Source organism: Calliopsis andreniformis, chromosome 9 (assembly GCF_051401765.1).
Source record: "Calliopsis andreniformis isolate RMS-2024a chromosome 9, iyCalAndr_principal, whole genome shotgun sequence".
Classification (NCBI taxonomy): domain Eukaryota; kingdom Metazoa; phylum Arthropoda; class Insecta; order Hymenoptera; family Andrenidae; genus Calliopsis; species Calliopsis andreniformis.
In genome coordinates, this window is record NC_135070.1 from 4,547,841 (window position 1) to 4,571,030 (window position 23,190).

Genomic DNA, 23,190 nt, shown 5'->3' on the forward strand with positions numbered 1-23,190 from the left:
TATTCGTCTGTCACAAACAGAGAGACAAGTTGCATATCTTCAGGACAAGGAGGGGGGCAGAGACAATAGAGAGAAAAGGCAAGAGAGAGATTATTATCTCTCTGCGTTTCATAATATCGCGATATTATGTTCATTGAGCGAAATTAATTACAATAATGCGATATTATGTCTACCGAATGCGATTATTAAATGGATCCATGCTAATATGAGAAATGTATGAATCCTCTACTAGAACGTAGAGAATACCTTTTTCATGTTCCATGAAAAAGCATAATTACAAACAAGCCCTTTGTTTTTAAATACTGGGACAAGACTTGAAGAAGTGAGATAATGAAGTGAGAAATGAAAAGAGGGAAAAGGAAAACAACGCAGAAGTGTGATATAAGTACAAAGGAAGGAATTGGAAATCTTGGTTAATTAGAGAGGAAAATGCGATAGTGAGGATTATAGTCGGGATGCAATCAGTTAGCTGGTGAAAGCCGCTCAATGGAGCTATCTTCGCCATTCCTCTTTTCCTTCACGTAAAACCACTTGTTTCCTATCTTCAACTCTGATTTAATTAAAACAAGATATTTATTTACTTCAGCGTACTTCCACTCGAGCTGAATATACAAAATTGCATTGCAGTCGACGTACATACAGCTGGTATCAAAAGTATCCATTCACCTTAAGTATTACCTAAACAAATTTGGTGTTAAATTATTGGTTTGCAAGTAAAAAATTAAATCTATTTCAATAAATATTTGATAATTTATTATACGACATTGTATAACAGTTTTTAAATAAAATAGTATATCTGTAACTGAGAGTCAGACTAACCTAAATTCATTTTTTTTTTAAATTGAGTTGTTTACACGATCTTATTGCTTTTTCTACGTTTTATTAGAATAACAAATATTTAGTTAAGTTACATTATAAATAAAAGAAATTTAGTAGCATAAACTACTTCGAATATTATGTTGAGAAATGGGTAATTGCATTTGTTTTTCAACTTTCCTGAAAAATAAAAAAAAGAACTTGGCTCAATCTGAATCTCAAGTACAGATATATAATATAATAAAAATAATATTTCAAAGAAGTAACATAAAATGAAAGTCACAAAAATATTTGGCTACTTTATAAAACTATTAAGTAAGTTTACGCGCACATCTAACGATATTCTATGATCAATAATTTTGTTGATCTAAAGGCCGATTACAAACTGAAGAATTTTATATATCGATTGTCTTCTTATTCACCAGACAGAAAAGGAAGGATTTCTGAGCGTGCAATTAGTCTTTAGATCAGACAAATTGTCGGTTACCGTTTGTAGGTGGTGTCCACTTAAAGTAAACAGTTTCTTAGACTAAACAGGGTAGACTAAACATTTTCGACAGAATTTCTGCCTTGGATGTCAATGTTCCGTTTTCGATATTATTTTGTTTTCAATTTTCGAAACAAACTCGTTAAGCCTTCCTTATGCAATGAGATTTGCCTCGAGGTATGACTTTTTGTTTTAAGAATGGATCTACAATATAACAGTTATATAACTTTGTTATATAATAAAGTTTCTAAATAAAACTATACTATAACGAAGTTATATAACATGTAGTGTAGATCCACCTGTAGATATTCTATTTTATTTAAAACTTATACATTATTGTAAAATAAATTAATGTATACTCATTAAAAATAAATTTCGATTTAGTTTTTTACTTGCAAATTTATAATTTTTCGCAAAACTTGTTTAATTCTTGAGATGGTTTTTTAGGATCAATTGATAATGATACATAAAATATATTTATCCCAGGTTCATGGAAACCGTTTTTAGCTCCGAATTGGAAATTCGAGACGCCCCTCTTAAATTCCTTGTCGACGTTACAATCGCTCGGCGACGATTAATCGCGCGAGTAATTAAGCGCGTCCTGTTCAGAAATTACGACCATTATTCGGTTTGTCAATTAGCAGTGGCGGGAGGTTGCGCGCCGTGCGGTCCGACAGCACCTGGGGAAAACCGCAGCGCAGTTTTTCGATCCACGTAGAAAAAAACGGGCGCAGATTTTTGCGGCCCGCTAGAAAGTTCACTGATTCACATTCGATCGAAATGCGCTTCGACCTATCATCGTGACTATATTTTCGAAGTGACTTTTACCCCTGATGCCAAGCTCTTGGTACAAATAAACCTATTCTATAAGAGTGTTCTCGACTACTCTCTCAGAGAACCAAGCGATTTTCTCCACCCTCGGCCTCCAGATCAAAGCATTACCTGGGTCAAAAATGGCGACCCAGAGAACAGATTCGCTCCAGAAACACCTATTTGATGGGGGTGTAATTAAACTGACCAGCAAGAAGGTCGGGTGCGAAGCAACCGAAACCCATTAACGATCCAGCCTCTGGGGGTGTTAACCAGACCACCCTCTTTTTTCTCTCCTTCTCCGTCGAATAATTACGTCGGGCCTGGAAAGTATCGCGAACAAAAACGCGTCGACGTGACGTGGCGCGGAGATTTATTACGATGTAGCATTTTCACGTTATCGCCTCCCCTACCCCACCTCGTTACGATTAATTAACGACAGCAGCAATAAAGCGATGCGCGATGAATCGTATTCGGACCAGTAATTAATTATCCGCGTTCGTGTGTATACGAACTTCACCACCAACCTCCCTTCTCCCTCATCGCGTTAACAATTACCGTTTTGCATATCTCTGCCCTTTCGTTGCTCCCCAGCTTGTCCCAGAAATAGAAATTATGAACCAAGCGATGAAATTGCTTCTCTGTCCCGTTCAGGGTGACAATCCACTCTTGGTATTCTGCGTCTTATCGTCTCGAGTTCTGTTTTGCTGAGGAAGGGAACATGGAGGGGCTCTTTCCTGTCGATTTTTCTCAATAGTTTGGGATGGTGGAGGGAGAGAATTGTGAAAGGGGTGGAGAGGAGAGAAAAGATGCGAGAGAGGGTTCGATAAGGGGAATAGAAACGAGAGGATTGGCTTATAGACAACGCGGGGCGTTGATAGTTGGTATAATAGGGGTAAAGAGATATAATAGGCGAAAGATGGTAAACGGGATGATAATTACTGAGGAAGGAAGCGAAAGAGGCGGTTAATTAGGGTGAAAAGATTCGGGTGGAGTAGCTGAGGTGAAAGGATACAAAAGAAGGATGTAGAGGAGCAAGAAAACACGAAGTAGAGAATGGCACATGGAGCAGATATAAAGCAGCGGGATGAGGGAGGAAATTAACGTGAAAGAAGAAGATGGAAAAAGCAACCCCTGGAGCGTAGAGTAGTAGAAGAAGTGACTCTAAATTATGTTCGATGTTTTGCATGCATAATTTATGGAAATATATAGATTGGTACAATTTGAAAGAAAGAATATAAAAATAAATCACGAAGAGAGGCATCCAATTTTTCTTTCACCTTCGATTTTAAATCCATCGTTATGCAGGATGATAAAGTAATTTAATTTAGTAAATTAGTCTCTGGGTAGTAAATGTAGACGCTCAGTAATTACTTAATAGTTGTTTGATAATTTTCGAGATTGCACTGTGTATTCGATATTCGGTTATATTCGAGGCTATATCATTTACTTGAGGTCTGTCCATATTTAATACAATACTACTTATTAAGTGTCTGACTATGTATGAAGCTATACTACTTGGTGCATGTTTGCCAAAATTCTAGGTTATACCATTTACTGAATGTTTGAAAGAATTTGAAATTGCACTACTTGTTAGATGTCTGGAATAGTTTGAGACAATACTACTTACTGTCTGGCTCTACATTAGGATATACTACTTGGTGCCTGACTGTATCTGAGGCTGTACTACGTACTGCATGTTTACCAGATTTCGAGGTTATACCACTTACTAAATGCCAGGAGAATTAGAGATTACACTACTTACTGGGCATCTTGGTAACGTTCAAGGCAATAAAATTTACCATTTGACCCTGTTTGAGGATATACTACTTAGTACATATTTGTCAGAATTAGAGGCTGTGCTAGTTCCTGGATGTGCTCTAAAATCCGTATTTTAGCGACTCAGTGTTTGACTGGATTCGAGATAAAATATAAAATTACTTATTATATGCCTGATCATATTGGTGATTATGCTACTTTATGGCATGTCTGATCATATTCGAAGTTGTAGTACATGGTTATTGCTAGTAAGGAGTCTTGAGACTATAACAAGTAAAGGCTGCACGAAGAATAAAATATTGGAAAGAAGGAACAATGATAATTGCAATAAGGAATAAAGAAATGAAAGGAGAAAAGAAAGTCCAAACAGGGGTAGTTAAAAATAGCAGTAGGGGAATCTAGTAACCATCGAAATCCACAGAACCTTCGAAGCCTGAAACGTCACACAGACAGGCCACAGCTCGTCGAGCTTAATCCCTCACCGATTTAACCTCGGTTTTGCGCGTGCCACCCTCATAAACAATGAGCTCTATCCCCTGTTGCGACACGGCGGCTTTTATTGTTAAGCGGCTGCTGTCACGTTGACGTACGCGTTGCGATCGAGGTGTAAACGCACCCCTGAACACCGTCGGGAGAAAATTAAACGTAAGGTGTGTCGAATTAGGGTGGAAAGGGAAATACAGGGTAAAAATGCAAAGAAGTCTTAACCTACTAATAGCAGAAATTAGGTTAATTTGTTTTGTAAAATTTGATTAGTGGTTAACAAAGGGAATAACTTTTAAGGAGACTTTGACGTTGACACTCTTACAAAATTAGAAGATATAGTCTTAGGTTACATAAGTCGATCCGTATTCAGTCATTTCAGAACTCAATCTTAAATATGAGCAGAGAATTGTTAATTAAGGAGTGACAGTTGATAAGGAACTTATGAAGCTCTGCACTGACCCTTAATTATTTGCAAAATTTTATCTAAACTTTTTGTAGAGCTTCTATTACAATTAATTAATTTCACGAAAATTTGAATGGTATTCAGTAATATATTAAACATATTCATCAGATTGTAATGGATTGAGAGTTAAGTTGTAGAAATAGAGTCTAGAATCATTACTTTACACGAGTAATTAAGGGAGAAGTAAATACATACATTGTATTAAAAATTTCTATTTTTATTTTATTATTTTATTTTATTTTATCCCATGTATGGATGAAAATAAAATCGAAGAATGTAACTGTTTCACTCTGTTACGTTTTATTTCAGATTAACCTGAAAAGTTATATGGATGACGCATGTTTTCTTTTTTATTTTCTCGACATGAAAGACATTGCCTTATCCCTCTCGCGGTTTAATTAATAAACCCTCTTTTTCTGTTGCACGTTTTTACGTGGCCCACATTTTTACTCCGATATTCAGTTTTATTTCTGCACAGCCTTGAAACCACCTGTTTTAATATGCCCCGTAAATGATACGATATTTTTAATAAAAAGAATTTCGAATTTTGGAGCGGCCCACATTCGAGCATTAAATCGTTTACAAACTTTTCCACATAAATTGTGCAAATAAAACGGTAAAATACGCGTGATTACTGGAGGCAGAAATACAGTCGAAATATATGGAACTGTAACGCGAGGTATAATTGCTCGCGTACAGAAATACGGTTGTATTCATTTTTTGGAATCAGAGTTTAATGTTATCCCTTGGGGGTAAAAAGTAAGTTTCTGTAAAACGTGAAATTACGTGAAACAGCTGAAAGAAGTTAGCTCGCGTGATTCTTCTACGAGAAAACCAGCTAGGGACGAAATTTTTATACGGAATTAACTTCTCCCATATCGCGGTTAGCCAGCCCCTCGATGGCCCTTTACTTTGCGGAAATTGCACTTCATGGGTAATTAGTTTGCACCTTTAACCCTTTTTCAACGATGGTTCGTATTAATCACTGACGTTTGCGCCGCCCACGCGTTGATTACTGGCATTGAAAAATTATGTAGATGTATGTAATTCAAACTTTGGATTTGGTCGAAGATTAATTTTAATTTTAATTTTAATTTTAATTTTAATTGAAACTTTTTATGGTATTTAGCTGCTCTATGAAATTCAAAAGAGGGGAAAGTGTTGAACTTTTCGTGGTATTTTACAACGTTGTAGTTTTAATTAGAAACTTCCGTTAGGGTTGAAAATATGAAAGTCACAAAAAGCTTTTCAAATTTTTAAATATTCATATATTCAAATTCTCAAATATTCAAATTCTCAAATATTCAAATTCTCAAATATTCAAATTCTCAAATATTCAAATTCTCAAATATTCAAATTCTCAAATATTCAAATTCTCAAATATTCAAATTCTCAAATATTCAAATTCTCAAATATTCAAATTCTCAAATATTCAAATTCTTAAATTCTCAAATTTTCAAATCTTTAAGATTTGAGACTTTTAAATATTCCAATTACTAGATTTTCAAATATGTAAATTTTCAGTTTGTTTAATTGTCGAGTATTCCATGATACACAAAGTAACTTCAATTGTTAATATTTCTTTTAAACTGTAGCTATGTGCTCCAAAAAGGAGGATAAAAAGTAAGCATTCTAGTAGAGGTTTTCCTCATAAGAATAACCTAAGGTAAGGTAAACGGTGCCCAAAGAAAGGAATTTTCGCATCGATACTTTCACGGTGTACAATCGACTAAAAAGAAGCTCCCCAAACACACACATACTTTATTCTCATATTTTTGTTCCTTAAAGAGATATCCTTTTAATGCCATGTTTTTCAGTATACCATCCATTCTTAACCCTAGAACAACGACCTTCTATTCTTCAGTGTAAGTAACACTGTGGGGTTGTTGGCGACAACCCAAAATATTAAGATTTTAAATAATATTTATTATTTTCGAAAACTTTATTTTTCATTCTTTCTTGGGCATCTTAAAAATAGTTGTACAGCTAGATTTCTGTTTACAGAAAACAGAAAACATAATTTTTAACATCTGGATTATTATGGTTCGTCACTGGAAGTATTTATACGTATATACATCATAGCTCATAAAGGATATATGCGTCATAACTCGTATCCAAGATGACCTTATACGTTATGGACATCATAGAAAACAAATTTTGCAATTTTACGAGAAACTCACATTGTCCAGTCTCACAAGTAAACATAACCGATATAAATATTGAGATGCACAAGAATTTTCATAATTATATATGTGCATTTTTGTTACGGATTGACGTTGATCATGACATACAATATAACTCCTTGAGGGGTTAAGTTACTTTGAAGTGCATGCTGAATAGATTTTCAAGTTAAAATTTTTGTGGGGTTGCACTGTATGACGAGCAATGTACAAAAGTCGAAAAATTGATATTTGAAATTTGTAGCTTATTATATCTTAGAATACTATGAAAGGAACGTAAATTTTTAATACTACTCACAGTTTGTACTGGTTTTCTCAATTTATTACTAATAATGATTCTAGAAATTTATTCCAACTATCGATGCATTTTTTTAGTCCCGTGGCATTTGCCGAATATTTATCTCATTAATTTGATTTTTATAAGTTATGTTTGCTATTATAAGATCTTTCAAGTTGCAGAATAATTTTTTTACAATATTAACAATTTGTTCCAATTTTTTACGTTAAATGTTTATCAACTTTGACTTGAAATTTAAGAAGAGGATCAAAAAGTACTTCAGTGTCTTTTTGCACATTATTTGGGGGAATATTAAACTTTATATTCACATAAAATTTAACTCCTTAAAGTTGCTTAAAATGACAGAAAGCAACAATCAGTAATAGATGAATCAAGTATTGAATCATCAGATACAAATAGTACCGATTCAGATGTAGGAGTCGCGTAACAGATACTTGATTTGGAAAATTTATTTAAAAAAAATTTCGACCAAGTATTAATTCTATTTTCGCTCTTTATTTTGATTGTCTTGAATTTTGATGCATTCTCGATAAACTAATAAGCAATTTTTCAAATAAACTTCAATCAGTAATCACGTTACAATAAATTACAATCGAAAAATTGGAAAATTATTAAATTATTAAATAAAAAATTAAAGCCACCTTATTTTTTTTCTATTAAAATTTTTTTCCTCAGTCGATGCATTTTTGTATTTTCTTAAAAAAAGTATCAGGGACCTTAAATCGTAAACGCATTAATTTCGAAGTTATTCATTTTGCCCTTAACGCCCATACACTTGTCGCAATGGGACGCCTGTGACTCCAGGGGGTGATTCTAATGTTAAATCCAGAAAATATTTGACAGAGACACCTCACGGTTTGAAAACGCCCCCAAAGATAACCGTTTTAATTAAGCCTGTAAGAAACGTTTCGTCGCTCGCGAACCAGGAAATGAAATTCCAGCGTCCCAGTAAACGGCAAAACTGTCGGTATTATGCGCGCTTTACGCGCGTTGTGTCGCTAATAAAACCGAGATTCTAGCAGTAAAAGGGAGGTAAACGGGCCACTGGGATCCGCGACGGCTATTCGTTCGCGTTCGCGCTGATTTTTCCACATCCACCGGCCCTTCCTTCCTGTCGAGCTACGTTTCGCTCGCGGAAACGTGCCTAATTCCCCGCCAGCCGCGGCTATAACATTCCCGCGCATAAAAGATTTACTCCTCGATACGTCGACGATCCATTGCGTCGCGAAACGGGCCACGGTTGATGGGAATAGGTGGGAACGGCAATAACATCGAGAAACGTGCTGATATCGTTGCAACGGGGCATGAAACGGACGATTCAAAGTTTCGAAATTGGATTTTCTTTAAGGGAGTACCGAGTGCTTTTTCCGTGGAAGGGCCAAGGGCTTTTGCTTGGTCACTGTGGGCTGTAAAGATTTGAAGTAGTTGAATTGATGACTACGTTCTTTTTCAGTTAGGAATTTTATTTTAAGGGTTGTTAGGTTTCGATTGAATTTGACAATTTTTTCTTCTTTGAGAATGATGGAAAGGGATTCAAGCATTTCTGTTTAATTTATTATTTGAATATAAACGTACTGTACGAAAATTATAATATAACATGATATACACCTAGAAATACATACAGGGTGGTTCACATAATTTGTGCACCTCTATAACTTCCAAAATATACGTTGCACAGAAACATTTTGTATACATAAGTTTTGTATATAATTTTGTATGCACATGGTTTGAAGGAATACATTATGTAGTATGTTTATTTTTTTATAGGTAGAAGCGTTTCAGAGATTTGAAACTTAACTTTGTTTTTAGATGGTATATTATATTTTTTATACCAAAATATGAAAGAATGTCGATTTCTGAGTGAAAAGGTATTGACTTTTATTAGCCCTAAACTTAATAACTAATGAGTAATTCCATTTTATTTTTTGAAAATTTTCTTCATGTAATAACAAATTGGAGGTCCAGCCTTATCAGAGATTTTCACAGGACAACGATGTTTACGTGATAATGTTTATTAACATGAGTGAGGTGGTAGCTTCTGCGATATTTGTGATAAGGTTGAAGCTCCAGTTTCACATTACGTGAAGAAAATTTTCAAGAAATAAAATGAAATGACTTGTTACGTATTAAGTTTATTGCGAACAGAGGTCAATATTCTTTTACTCAGAATTCGATATTTTTCCATATTTTGGTATAAAAAATATAGTATTCCATTTAGAAAAACAGTTGACATTCAAATTTTTGAAGCGCCTCAACTTATAAAAAAATAAGTGCACTACATAGCGTATCCTATCAAACCATGCAACTTTTGTATGCAAAATCTTTTTGTGCAACGCATACTTTGAAAATTACAAAGGTGTATAAGTTGCGTGGACCACTCTGTATAATTAACCAACGTCACAGATAATAAAAGAAGTTAAATAATAATATAGTGTTATCAGTAAATAATAATATAGTGTTATTAGTAGTTAATATAGTTGAATATTATTTCGTCTATTTAAATACAGAATTTTAAATATCCTCTATAATATGTCCAAAATCGTGGAAGAAATCTAATGAAGCATACTTTATATGCTGTCGATTTATCAAAATCGAAGTTTCATATTTCGTCTTATACGTACTATAATAATAATAAAAATTTATTCAGTAATATGAGATCAGCCACTAGTCTGTGTGTACGTAATGATGTTACCTGAAGTTCATTCATTATTTTGGTCTAATTATTATCAAAATTGATATTGGCTGACCCATCTTATAAGCTGCATATCATTTCTTTAGAATTTTTTTGTATTTTAAGTGAGTTGGGAACTAAATGATGGATGCATATTCTTCATTAAATGTTACTAGAGTAATATACAGTCGCCTGGTAAAATGCGTATAAATCTCTTTATGAAGTTCAAAGCTTTGACAGCAATATTGGCAAGAGATTTCTTTTTTGTTAGGAAATTATTTTTCCAGTTAACCCTTAACTAGTATGGCGTTAATACTGTAATATAACTGATAGGATTATTGTGATCGTATTATGAAAAATTATTAATAGGATTCTAAAATAAATTTTGTCCAAGTATATTTTTCATCTTGAGTACTAATATGTTGAATTCCTTATGATTTGTTACTGTTCTTTATGTCTTTTTTCATATTTAAACATATTTTTTGAAAATAACAAAATATTATAGTTCAAAGAGGTATTTCTAGAATGAGGAATAAAAGTTCTGAAAATTTATTTTTCAGCATTCTTCTTCACATTAAAATGTTGTCAGTTCAACGTACTGATTATTGGTAACTCTTACGACACTTTACATGTTCGAAATTGGGTTAGTGTAAACATTATTTATTACACTACCATAACAGCTAATGCTGAGTATTTCAAAGAAAAAATTAAAGAATTTCGCTCGTATTAAATAAAAGGATTAACGTTTCTCTGGATGGGGGAAGCGATTTCACGGGCAGCTTGTCATTTTCAAAAACAATTCGGTCTCGGCTGAGTATCCTGAAGGGAAGGGGAGAATCGACGCGTAGCGATCTGTGAAATTCGACAGTCTAATTTCATTTACCCCCGACGTGCAGTTTTTCGATCATTCGTAAACCCTCGTGGGACTCGCTGTCACGTCGAGCCAACTGTGTCGGAATGTTTTGCGTATTCTAACAGAGCTCGTTTGAATTGACGCTGATCTGCGTGAAGCTTCGATAAAGAAATATTCGATAAATCAGTGACAATACGTTTGAAATCTGTCCTTCAGTTTTTATCTAAATTATTCTACTTTATGTGGATTTAGTCTTCAAATTAAGATTGAAGTGAGTTTCACAGTACCCACTTAAAGTGAAGAAGTTCGAGAAAGAAGAAAGGAAATGTTCCTTACCTTTTTTCTCTTCAGCTCTTTTAAAGGAAGACGCAAGATTGTGAGTTCGAAGTGAAAAGACATAGAAATGAGTTCTTACAAAGTGCACATAGCTGTAAGAAGGAATAAATCCTATATAAGTCCTAAATAAATTCCTTCCTGTAAGAAGGAATAAATATTGTAAACAACTACAGAAAAGATTAAGAAAAAAGATCATGAAGGAAACGACTAACCAGTAAAACCAAAAAATTAAGCAATCTCTCTAATAAAGAAAAATATGAAAGAAGCAGTTATAGTTACTAGGAAGTTTATTCTTCACTTAGGGTCAAACAGCTAGGGTTTCCCTAATCACTCATAAGAAATATTAGCAAAGTGTCCCCCATCGATTTCGATGAAACCTTGCAGTTGTGTAGAGGAGGCAAAACTAATGGACACATACTTCTTGTTAACGGCGGTAACTCAAATATAAAGGGTGAAACTACCCTTCAAAGTTTAAGATCTATTACAGACCTATTGTGTCAAATAATTGAGAAATTAATGTACTTTATTATCAATAATTAATATAATATGATCGTAATATGTATAATGAATAAATATAATCAATAATGAATATAAATTGAAACTAAAAATTATTTATTATTTCGTTTCCAGAGTACTGTTGACAGTATAGAAGTAAACATGATCTTTTGCCTTTTTCAAAATTCTTTATAATATAGAATGCCTCTATTCTATAACTCCCATTATATGTTAAGATCACAGCTAAATTGCTCATTTTTCCATTTAGTTTTTATTATACACGCGCATCCTACCTCAACTGAAGAAACAAGTAGTGGAGGGAATCAGTTCCAAGCCACCAATTGATTTCCTTCTTGTCATAATCCTCGTCTAATCCGCGAACAGGCTCGAGTTTCCCCAGCGTGAAGCTGTGATCCAAGGAAACCAAAATCGATGGTTTCCTTTCGATCGTCGCCTGCCGAATTACCGCGGGAAAATCTCTTGAATAGCGATGGGTGATGAAGGTGGGGGCTTGGCACTTTGCGAACGAGGTTACGCCGCAAAAGTTATCTGGATTGACGCGTATAATAAATCACCGCGGCTAGGGGAGGTTGGAGTACTTGATCCAGATGGATCTCGTTTTTCTTGGAGGAGCGACATTAACGACAGGGCCTGACCGTAGAACACCTTGCCAGAGCTAGTCGATTTGCAGTTCATCAATTACAAATTGCACGAGCTGTTCTCCTCGAGATCCTAATTAAGTTTCAACTATCGCGAGCGGGATGGAATTGGAAACTGAAGAACGATATTGTTTTTGGTATTTGTGAGACCTTGAATGTTGAAAGGAGAAGGAACTAGAAATGTATTTTTGCTTTAATTAATTTTGTATTTATTATTATATATATGATTCACTTATTACGTTAATTATGAATAATTGAATCGGTGAGTTGAGGAACAGTACAAGTTTAAAATCAATCATTTTCAAATAATAATCTTCAAACTATATCTGAACCATCTATATATCTAACCATCAATTATAAACACACAATTTTAAGGACGAAAGATTTTGATTAAAACTTATTGATATCTAATATTTTTTTAATTCATATGGTGTTAATTAGAATGTAGAAGCGAGGTATGTTATGTATTTCAATTCTTCATTACAATGTTCTTGATATTTAAATGAGAGCAATAACAAAGATATAATTTCACGTGGAGTGTATCAGGCTCTGTGTCAATAGTTAAGTGTTAATACACTCTAGTTTTGAAGCCCAGATAGTTTTTGGCATTGTACTGTCCTTCAACTCACCGATTCAATTTAACGAACAGCTGAATGACCGAAGGAATTTTAATTTTAATTTGAGGAATTCAAGAAAATAGGATTTTTAACGCGGTTACATTTACCACACCAAAAATCCACAAATTAACAAATATTAAGTTACTTTATTTGATGCCATTTTCATAGGCATTACTCGCAGTGATTTAATTTTGAACAAAGTCGACATTAATTAAATGCTTCACTAATTTTGAAATGGATCCCTTATTGTATAATTATTGCAATAGCAATTATTGTTGATTCAATTCCTAGTTCCGTAAATTAATGTCATTCCCTTTTACTTCAAAAATGTTTAAAACTGTGGGATAACAAAACGACACAAAAATTGAACCTTTCCACCTTCCAACCTCTCCTATATTTTCAAGCTACTTATCTCTGAGTGGCTCAGTAGACAATAGAAGCGTTCATTAGAATCAATCGTGCAAGAGGAACGATAACAAAATGCTCCCCATCAAGTTGTATTTAGGAAGCAACTGCTAAATGGCCGAAGAATACGACGGGACTCGTGGAGTGTGTGGGTGTAGTGGGGAAATCGTGGTGAGGGGCTTTTCTCTCCAGGGCATTTGTCAAGTCGGTGTCCGAAGCTTTCAACGTGGCATCGCTATTGTGTATCGAGAAACGAAGGTTGCGGACTTCGAGACCGAAGTTCGCGAACTCTCGCTCCGTTATCTTTCTATTTACTTTGCTTCGATTCATGTCTATCAGTTCGCTTGATTTATGAAACGAGCCCTTAAAGTGTGTTTTCTTGCTCTCTTTCCACGATGCGCAGACATTGCTAGCACGAGGTTTCTTGGTTGATGGGAATACCATTTCTCTCGTTTTATTTTACAGCCGATTGTTGTTGATTCCTTCGGTCGTCTTGCGAGTGTTGTGGTATGAGGCTGATGATAAATCGAAGATTAAGTAGGACCTCGAGAGCGTTATTTGGAAATTGTGATTCATGGTGCAGATAGAACAAGGAGTGGTTTTTCGGTTCAGTTGATGCTCATTAAAAGTGAATCTAGATCACTGGTTCTGAATCTTAATTTTTGGGGTCTCTCCTTATAGATAGCTTTCGGAAGCTCCTCAGCTTTCTCGCGATCTAACAGTGACTTACAGAATAGAGAGGTACTTGATTTAGAAAAGACTGTGGTGTACTTTTTTTGTATTTGTTTTATTTCCAGGTTTTACGTTTATCTTTTGTCCAGTTTTTTAAATTTTAGTAGAATAAATAGAATATCTCTGAAGTTTGTAATAATTGTTTGGTTGCAAGGTAAAATTCCTAAGTTTAAAATTTTTCTTGAGCCCTTATTTTTATGTGAAAAATTCTTTTAATGCCCTTTCTTCTTTTTGAAAATATAAATTCTATATTTTAGGTCTCAATTAAAACCTTAACTCGAATTTTTTGTCTCATAACTATAGAACTAAGAAACTCTCGTGAGTTTCGTGAGAACAAATTCGTGAGTTACTGTATGTATATTCTAACACAAACCAGTCGGAATTGAATTATAATTAGAATAGAACCTTGATTAATCGGATCTTAATCTGTTTCTGTGATTTAAGATTTCTAGAGAAAATGAACTCATTTTATAACATTTTAACCAAAAATTACAATATATTAGTGAATAATAAATATTTTTGTAAAACACGACATAATCGCGTAAAGTGTTCAAGATGATTTGCACAACGTTCTGTGTTAGGTAAGAATTATCTTGTTTTCTACACAAATTTGGTACTAGGGCAGACAATCTAATCAGTTTGACTAGTAAACTCTAAAAGAGAATTCTCTTAAACCAAGGTAACAACCCCTTCTGCTGCAATATTGCGGCCAGTTGCAGCTTTCTATTATTTTTCTCTAAAGTGTAATTAAAAATCCCTAAAGTGTAATTAAAAGACCCTAAACTATATGAAACATTCAATAATTTTACTACGTGTATATTTAGAAATATTATACAACGTTTTGAACAGTAGCATGGCGAAAATGTGATCATCTATCTTAATCAGAATTTCTTTGTTTCTTTTAGTACTAATCTGTTTGTGCTCATTTGTGTTTCAGCTCGTATGGAAGAAGAAAAGGGAGCATCAAATGCACAAATCTTGTGGTCGGCTTGTCAGGCTTTATCCCGAGCCGTTAAATCTGCGCCGCCTGGTACATCAGCAGAGAAAGCGATCAGGCCCTTGGAACCGGAAATCAAGGCTGTCACCAAAGCAGCACGTAAGCAACACAATTTTTGTAACCAGAGATATCCAAAAGTTGCCTCTCGATTTGTCCTGAAGTTTCAAAATATTTCTTACTTTATTAAAAAAATAAATGAAACGAACAAGTTGAATCTCCATTTCAACCGTTTACATTCGGAGGAGAGTAGCACCAGCTTCATTTAAGTTTAAACGATTTTAATCTCCCATAATCGCTCGCGCAATTTATAGCAATAATTCCCCAAAAAATGGCCACAATAATTCTTATTGGTCTTTAATCCAGGCGCCTTTAATTCCCATGAGAATTTCTCGACAATTTATTCGCAATTATTAATTAATTCCCCACGATTTATCTTCCATAATTCCAAATAATTCATTGAAAATTCATTTCCTCCTTCCTTAACAATCTATCTCAGAAATTCTTGTACAAGTGCATCAAACGAGCTCTATAAATACCTGTAAGTACCCTCTACCGTTTAAAGAACCATCGAATAAACGACAACGAAAAAACTGCCAACGTAAGAACAGAACTTCACGAGAGTTTGGCCCGATAGATCACGTACATCGCTCCGCTGTAACCAGCCCGTGCAGCTGCATAATTAATGCATCCTACGTGAGGATGCGCCACTCGAAATGCCCAGCGAAGCCTTTTACGCGCGCTCACCACCGATTAAGTCGTAAATCTTCGACGTTTCTCCACCCCTCGGCCATTCTGTCGCACCCTTTCCCTTGTCCCTCTCCTTTTGCACGGAATTAAAACGATTCCTCGACGTTGTTGGCAATTCTTCACGCGGAACCGTTCATGGAGCCTCCTCAAAACGCGATAAAGGTAGAAAAATATAATCGCGCCTCCGAGAATATCGCTGTAAAGCGAGGAATATTAATTTAAACGATGCGGTTCGTGCCTCTGAATTGCATCGAGCTTCCATCCAAGACCCTTCGCCACAGGAGAAAAGAATTATAGGATGAATGTACAGTTTGATGTAGTTGTTAGTTTTTTTTTTTTGCTGTTGGAAATGGATTTCACGGTGAGGTGATCGTTTTTAGTGTACCTTCGCTTGCGAGATCGAGAGCAAAAGGTTGGAGAAAAAGAAGCAAGTGTGTAACGAAAGTAAAAGACTGGAGCATTGTTCTGTTGGTTCTGTTTCATTTTTCTTTTGTAGAGTGAAATTTTAACGTGATGGAATAATATGATTGGAGGTGATGTTTGTTGAATGAAATGTCGGTAATTTGACTTTTGTGATAATATTTTAATATTTAAACACATGTTAAATTACAAAGTGGTGCTTGGCTCTGTTAGGACTATAGATTGTGAGTTGCTTAAGGGGACATTGCAGCGAATTACATGTATTACTATTATTAATACTATTTATTTTCAAGTTGAAATTTTTATATTATGTATATTAAGAAAAATTGTAAAAGTCTTCTGAGAGGTTTCTTTAGGAGATCAATTTCTTTACGTTTTTATTCAATATTAAAAATGGCATAAAGGTATACATTTATAATAATAATTCATCTTGAAATGTTTAACCTAGAGTATGAAAACTATCCAATGGTCTGATAGTCGTTTGACCATTTTACTATGTCGTAAAATAATTTTATTCCATTTATAAATTTTATTTCGCGGTTTATGTGTACAGCAGTGGTCATTGAAATTGCATCACCTTAAAAATATCAACGCTTTTGGTTTAACTGTCACATGAGAAGTAATCATCTGTGTTATTTGTCATTAATTTAATCCCCCTTTTTTTGATTGAAATTCTGATCGGTATAAAAATTTAGATATATTTAGGTATCACGTTTATAATTACTTTTCCATTTTGACAAGCGCATTTTTACGAGGATTGCAATTTTATTGGCCGCTACTGTATTAGATTTTTAATTCTATCAATCATTGGAAGGCGAATGGTTAGATAATTGTGACAAAAATGGGGATATCGGATCAGTTGTGACCCACAATTTATAGTAAACTGTTTCTTATAAATACTTGCTCCTAAATTAACTTTTATAGGGAAATTTTACTCTTTACCGAAAATTGATATTATTACATAATAAGCTAAAAATAAAAAGAACATTGAAATAAATATAATAAAGACACACACGCGAAAAAAAAATAAAAGAACATTTTTTTAGATTTGAAATAAAAGATATTTATTATTATAATTGTATGCAATTTATACAAAACACAGTTTCGTTAAATAATTACACGAGTATTGCAAATGAGCTAACCTGTATGGATTACCAGTGATTCGATATTCATCGGTGGAGAGCTGAACACAGAGAAAATAATATTATCGCCGTTTTTTCACACATTTAAGTTTAGCTTTAACGAATAAATAATTCTCTAATTTTTCCCCCCTGAATAACTTTCCAATAACCGGAAGTAATTTGCAAATTTGGATGTATATTCTGGACTAGTTCCATGCTTCACGCAAACCTGAATAAATTTTAAGCAGGTTGAAAACTCGTTTAAATTTTCTCCGCTCGTTTATCACGTGTCGCGATTCGCAAAATTGCAAAGTAATGTATTCCATCGACGTAACAGCATCTGGTGTAATGCAATTTGTTCATGAGGAGAGGAGGATGAGGGGTCAGCGTTGCTCGATGTTAATCAATTTCACGGCGCGAAATATCGGTTCGATCAAATCGAGCGGCAGCTTCTGTTCCTTTGTACCGATCACCGATTCGTGAAATGTATTAATTATCCACGCTCGATTGATCGTTGTACGTTGCGTGTACACGTGTGTCAAGTATCCCCTGGACTTAAATTCCGCTAATGCGTTTTTTCCTTGGTTCTTTCAGCCAAACAGGATCCCCTGGTACTCGCAGCCATCCAAGGTATCCCCGAAGAGGCTGCAAAGAGAGGAGTATTCCCAGAGGACGTTCTTCGCGCGAGGTTCCTCAAGGTAATCTTATAGTGATCGATCTTGCCCCATTTTTGATGATATTTCATTCCTTGGACATTTTAAGCATGGTTAAAAGAGTCTTCTATTCGGCTTGTCTGAAAATCCAGTTTCAAAATTTTAAATTCGTATTTAATAATTAAAGTATTGTAATTTTTCTCTTAGCTCTGCGAAGAACTAATTACATTTTATTGGGTTTTTCTTTTTAAATTATTTGGTACATACAAATCTTGGCGCTAATAGATAGTCTACGTTTTTACGAGATTTTGTAAATTTATTACGCTTTTCGTATAAACACAAACGTCTGGTTTTAATACAAAAATTTTGTTTTCAAAAAATACAAATGATATGACGTATTATTTTCGAAGCACGAGTACTTTTTTTCTTCAGAGTTGGTTTTGTTTAACAAGGAAACCATTTGAAATGACATTTCCCGATTTTTATGAAACTTGGTAAGATGAAAATGTTGGACTTGTATTTTTGTATCAGCTTTTATTTATATTAAAAGGATGAACCACTTCTAATGTAAATAATTCGTTTCAGGACACAGTTGTACATGGAACGTGTATATATATTATGCACACAGTTATTTCCTTTGCAATGCAAACATTTGAAATTTCGAAATATTTGTATTTTGTCTCAGTCTATATTTTTAACTTGCAAATTTACAAAGAAATGGATCAATATATTATCTGAAAAATCATCAAAAATATTTCACTTTTTCAATACATTTTCAACCAAATAGATATTTTTGAAATATGTTTGTATGGACGATTTATTATTCAAAAATACATAATAAGCTAATTAAAAATTTGTTTCTATAGCCAATAGTTCTCCAGATATTAAATCAAATATGTTTGCCAGTCTACTTCGAGAGTGCTTTTCACGCCTTTAAGGTAGATAGGAGCCAGTAACAAAACGTACTTGTCAAATAATTTCAGCTACCTTGCAAATCTGCCAAGTTTCATGATCAGAAATTGTTAGTTTCAGTAGTTCAATCAAATTAAAATATTAAGGAAGATTTTGATCTGAAATCAAATCTTCTATCCTTTCATGTGCATTTGTTTCTATTAATTATACACTTTCCAAGAGTTAATAATAAGAATTCCTTTTCCTCTAAACAAACGAACAAAAATTGAAACACTTACTGTTTTGACAGTTTTCAATTTGAAATAAAATCCAATGTTCATTATTCTTGATTGTAGTGCAGTGTTTTATAGGTCACGTTTGCCGTATTGGAAAGGTTGAAAAAGGTTAAACCCGAGACACGTTTTAATCGAATAAAGGGGAAAGTTCAATGTCGATTTTTTATTTTATTTAGTATAGCCGCGTTTTGTTCCCTGGTTGGGGGATGGACAATAAAGTTACACGACTTCGATGGCGGGGAGGAATTTACGAGGCGTGAAAATGTTTTCAGGTGGAAGAGGTGGCAAGACGATTGGCTATGGTTCCTGAGCAAGGGGCCGCCTTGCCTATATATTTCCTTAGCTATCTACAAAATTTCTTGATGATCAAGAGCGCCAGTTCCATCCCCCAGAGCGAGATCGAGGACCGCCCCATCGACGTGGAATCTCTTAACACGTACGACATACTCCATCGAGCCAGGTGAGAGAATTTCTGTTTGCTCGAATGAAATTTCGGACGCGCATGACATTTCTCAGTAGCTCTAACAATTTAGAGTCCTGCTGCTTTTGCTGAATTTTTTATGTATGGCGCACCATCGGTTTTTATTCGATTCTTAAATTAATGGCACTGCTACGTCTTTTTAATTACTTATTTTACAGTGCCAGTTGTTAATTGAACCTTTTGGGAGATAAATCTATCAATTCTGCCTTCGTAAAATTTTTAATTTGATCATCTATGTAATACAGAATTTTTTTGAGATGTTTATAATATCGGTTGAAAATTTGAACACACTTCCTAATCTAATTGAAGTTATGCTATACAGAGTTAGCAAACAGAGTTATTTATACTAATTCAAATTATGTTCCACGTAACTGTCGCCACAAAATTTCAAACATTTCTTTGAATTTTACTAAGAATAGAGTTAAATAAAAGTTGCTGATTGTATTAAATAAAGTAAATTTGCATTTATCCTCAAACTTCTTCAAATTTCACGAAGCTATCTCTGAACGCTAGAGCAAGTTGGCTTTTATGTGGCGTATATGTTGTTGTGGAATTTGTTATAATTGGTTCGAATAAAAAATAGTAAGAAAGCATTTAAGAAATAGAAGTTAATGTTTCTATTCTTAGGAAAAATAAAAGAATTCTGCTTTATGAAAGTTATGCAAAATTAAATACAGTTCAATTTTTGCTTCATAAAATTCTCACGTGCTGTTAGTTCGGAATTAAGCCTTCATGATATTCACATATCAGGAATAAAACTAAATTTTCTTAAATAATTCATTATACAGGATGTTACAGAAACAGATGGTCAAACTTTAGTATTATATTCTACAGCTCCAAGAATGAAAAAGAATGAAAAAGAGGTCATATAAATACAGGCGCGAAGCTCTTCATTTTCAACATGTAAACATTTTTTGTTTGTAATTTACTCGAAGAAATTGCCTAAAATGACTTCCTTATGTCACGAAATGTATGAATATCTGCATGCTATTAATTAAAAAGGTGTTATTAGTTTTTGTAATTGTGCGTGTGATAGATATCTGCTAATGTAAAGTTTTGAGATAAAAAAAGTATTTATATCTCGAAAACGAACAGTCTCCATAACTATGATTATATGACCTTTTTTCATCTTTAGGAAGTGTAGAATGTGATACCAAAGTTTGGCTACCTATTTAACACCCTATATAATATTGAATTTTAAAACTACTTCTTAAGTTTAGGAAAATGAAATATTTAAATTTATCTTTTAAGACAATTTTTCATTTAGCAAAATTGATCAGTTTAATCTTCAAGGAGCTCAATTTACCATCACAAAATAACCCAAGCAATTCCTAATTTCGAAACATTGCTTCACTCAGTTTACTTTCCCAATTTTCAGTTTTAAAATATCTGTAGATAAGTATTCCACTATTTAGTGTTGTGTTTAATGGAGCCGCTTTATTTCGCTCAGTTTTTCAATTTCCAACACGACTGCTACATTGTTTCCAAAGGGCTTCAAGTTTTTGCATTCTCGCCGCTTAAAAACTGCTGAAATCAGCTCAGTTATTTACCATCAGGCGTGTAGCAACGTTCACAAATTACCGAGTTACAGCAGCCCGCGTGTTGCGAACTTCCGTCGTGAGGCGATTTAAAAAATTATCTCGCGGAACATTTTCCTTGCTTAACGTCGCGAGAAAGCCAAACTTTGAGCGCTAAATACTGAGCTCCCACATTACGTATCGCCGCGGCGACTCTAATTCACACCGTGTACACGTAGTTAATGTCATTACACAGTATGACGTGGCAGGGGAACTCTTGTGCAAACGAGCCTTAATGCTGATATCGCGGCAAAGGCTCGCTCGGTCGTCGAGAAAAATTACGACCACGGGAAGATAACGTTTCACGACGCGCGAGCGTAAATGTCAAGCCTACGAAACTGACTAGGTTCAACGACAAACAACGAGACCCTTTGCTGTCTTTTTATTCTTCGGGATATTACCCAGTTGCAGCTTCGAAATCAATTCCTGATCAGTTTAGTATTTAAATGCATATATGACATTTATTTTCATAAAAATTTCTTCTTAAAAATGAGGAAATAATTGTTACCTATTTTGATATTTATACGTGAAATTTAATGGCTGTTAGAGAGACATAATTTAAGTGATCAGTTATTGCTTCCTTTATATGATTCACTTTAGAAATTAAATTATGATTTAATTATTATTACACTTCGCAAGCAAAATTAAAGGATCACTAATTTTGGGTCGAAAAATTGTCGATATTCGAACTGTTGTAACTCTGTGAAAAAGATCATAAAGAGCAGAGCCTCTACTTTCTCACACCTGAATTCAACTTATCGGAAAAAAATTCTCCACTCCATGACATGCTGAGGAAGAGAGGGTGGTTTTTCCTCTAATATTTTCCAAGTTCTTGTCTCTCAAGAACTTGATAAATTTTTTTGGCGACTTCTTTTAGAGGGAAATTGAAGATGGAACCCTCTCCTTTCGAACGAGACTTTAATGAATGATTTACGTTTTTTTTTCGCCGAGTTATCGCGCTCTCAATGAAAAGTGAGCTTCGAGCTTTGAAATTCTGCAACGATCCAGAGTCCGAAAAAGTGGCCAATCTTTGAGCTGCTGTAATTCTGTCAAATAAAATCACAGGGAGGTGAGCCTGGACTCATTTTAAAGGGCAGAGACTCTACTTTCGTAACACTGAATTGAACTTTTGAAACAGAGTGGAGTGTGGTATGTTTCTTTTGTGACAGTGGCGTGGTGTGCGTGATTCTTCGAGGAGAGTGGAGACAGTCTAGAAGAAGCAGCAGTAGAATGTGGTTGTTTTTTAAAAAATATAGTTATCCTAAAATAAATATTCAGAGTTGAATTTTCTTTGTAATCCCTACAATTTGGCTTATTTTTTCGTGAATACATTAGGAAAACCATGCTGCCTACTTTTAAGTGATCAGGAATTGGGCCCTTGACAATACTGTTTTTTCATGGTGCGTTGTTTCGTTTGCCCAATGCGCGAGACGATTTTCCAATAAACGAAAATTTGATCCCCCGTCACTGCAAAATAAATTGCAGGGATATGGAAGAGTCATCGTTATCTGTGTTTGGCCAGTTTTCCATTTTACAATCGATTATTGTTTCTTGGAATTGTTAATCCACAGAAACAACTCTGGGGACCGTTTGACAGTTTGTAGTGACTATCACTCATATGGAAAAGGTCAGTTGGTGTGTCAGAAATCTGATCATATAAATTGGCTTTCTGGATTGTTATATGATTTGAGAGTTTTATCAGTTTTATTTTGTTTTTTATTCGTGAATTGTTTCATAAATTTTCATATTGAAATAAATATATCTTGTTAAGAGTATCTAGAAATTTTGCACTCTATCGGTCATTGTGATTTTAGAGTTATAAATTGTTCTTTTGTATAGTAGATTATAGAACGAAAATTGTCTTTCATAATTGTTAGGTCGTTTATCTTTTTTCTTTCTCATAAACAGTAACAGTATTTT

At 34.3% G+C, this 23,190-nt stretch overlaps 1 protein-coding gene across 4 annotated transcripts in view; it reads left to right on the forward strand.

The window, feature by feature from the left end:
* The window catches only part of Mitofilin (inner membrane mitochondrial protein mitofilin), an 85,490-nt gene that overhangs the window by 39,109 nt on the left and 23,191 nt on the right, over nt 1-23,190 (forward strand). For all 4 annotated transcript variants that reach the window (XM_076385777.1, XM_076385776.1, XM_076385775.1 and 1 more), the window contains 3 exons: nt 15,025-15,183; nt 17,967-18,070; nt 19,485-19,672. In XM_076385777.1, the coding sequence (XP_076241892.1) occupies nt 15,025-15,183; nt 17,967-18,070; nt 19,485-19,672 (451 nt within the window). The remainder of the gene's footprint in view (nt 1-15,024; nt 15,184-17,966; nt 18,071-19,484; nt 19,673-23,190) is intronic.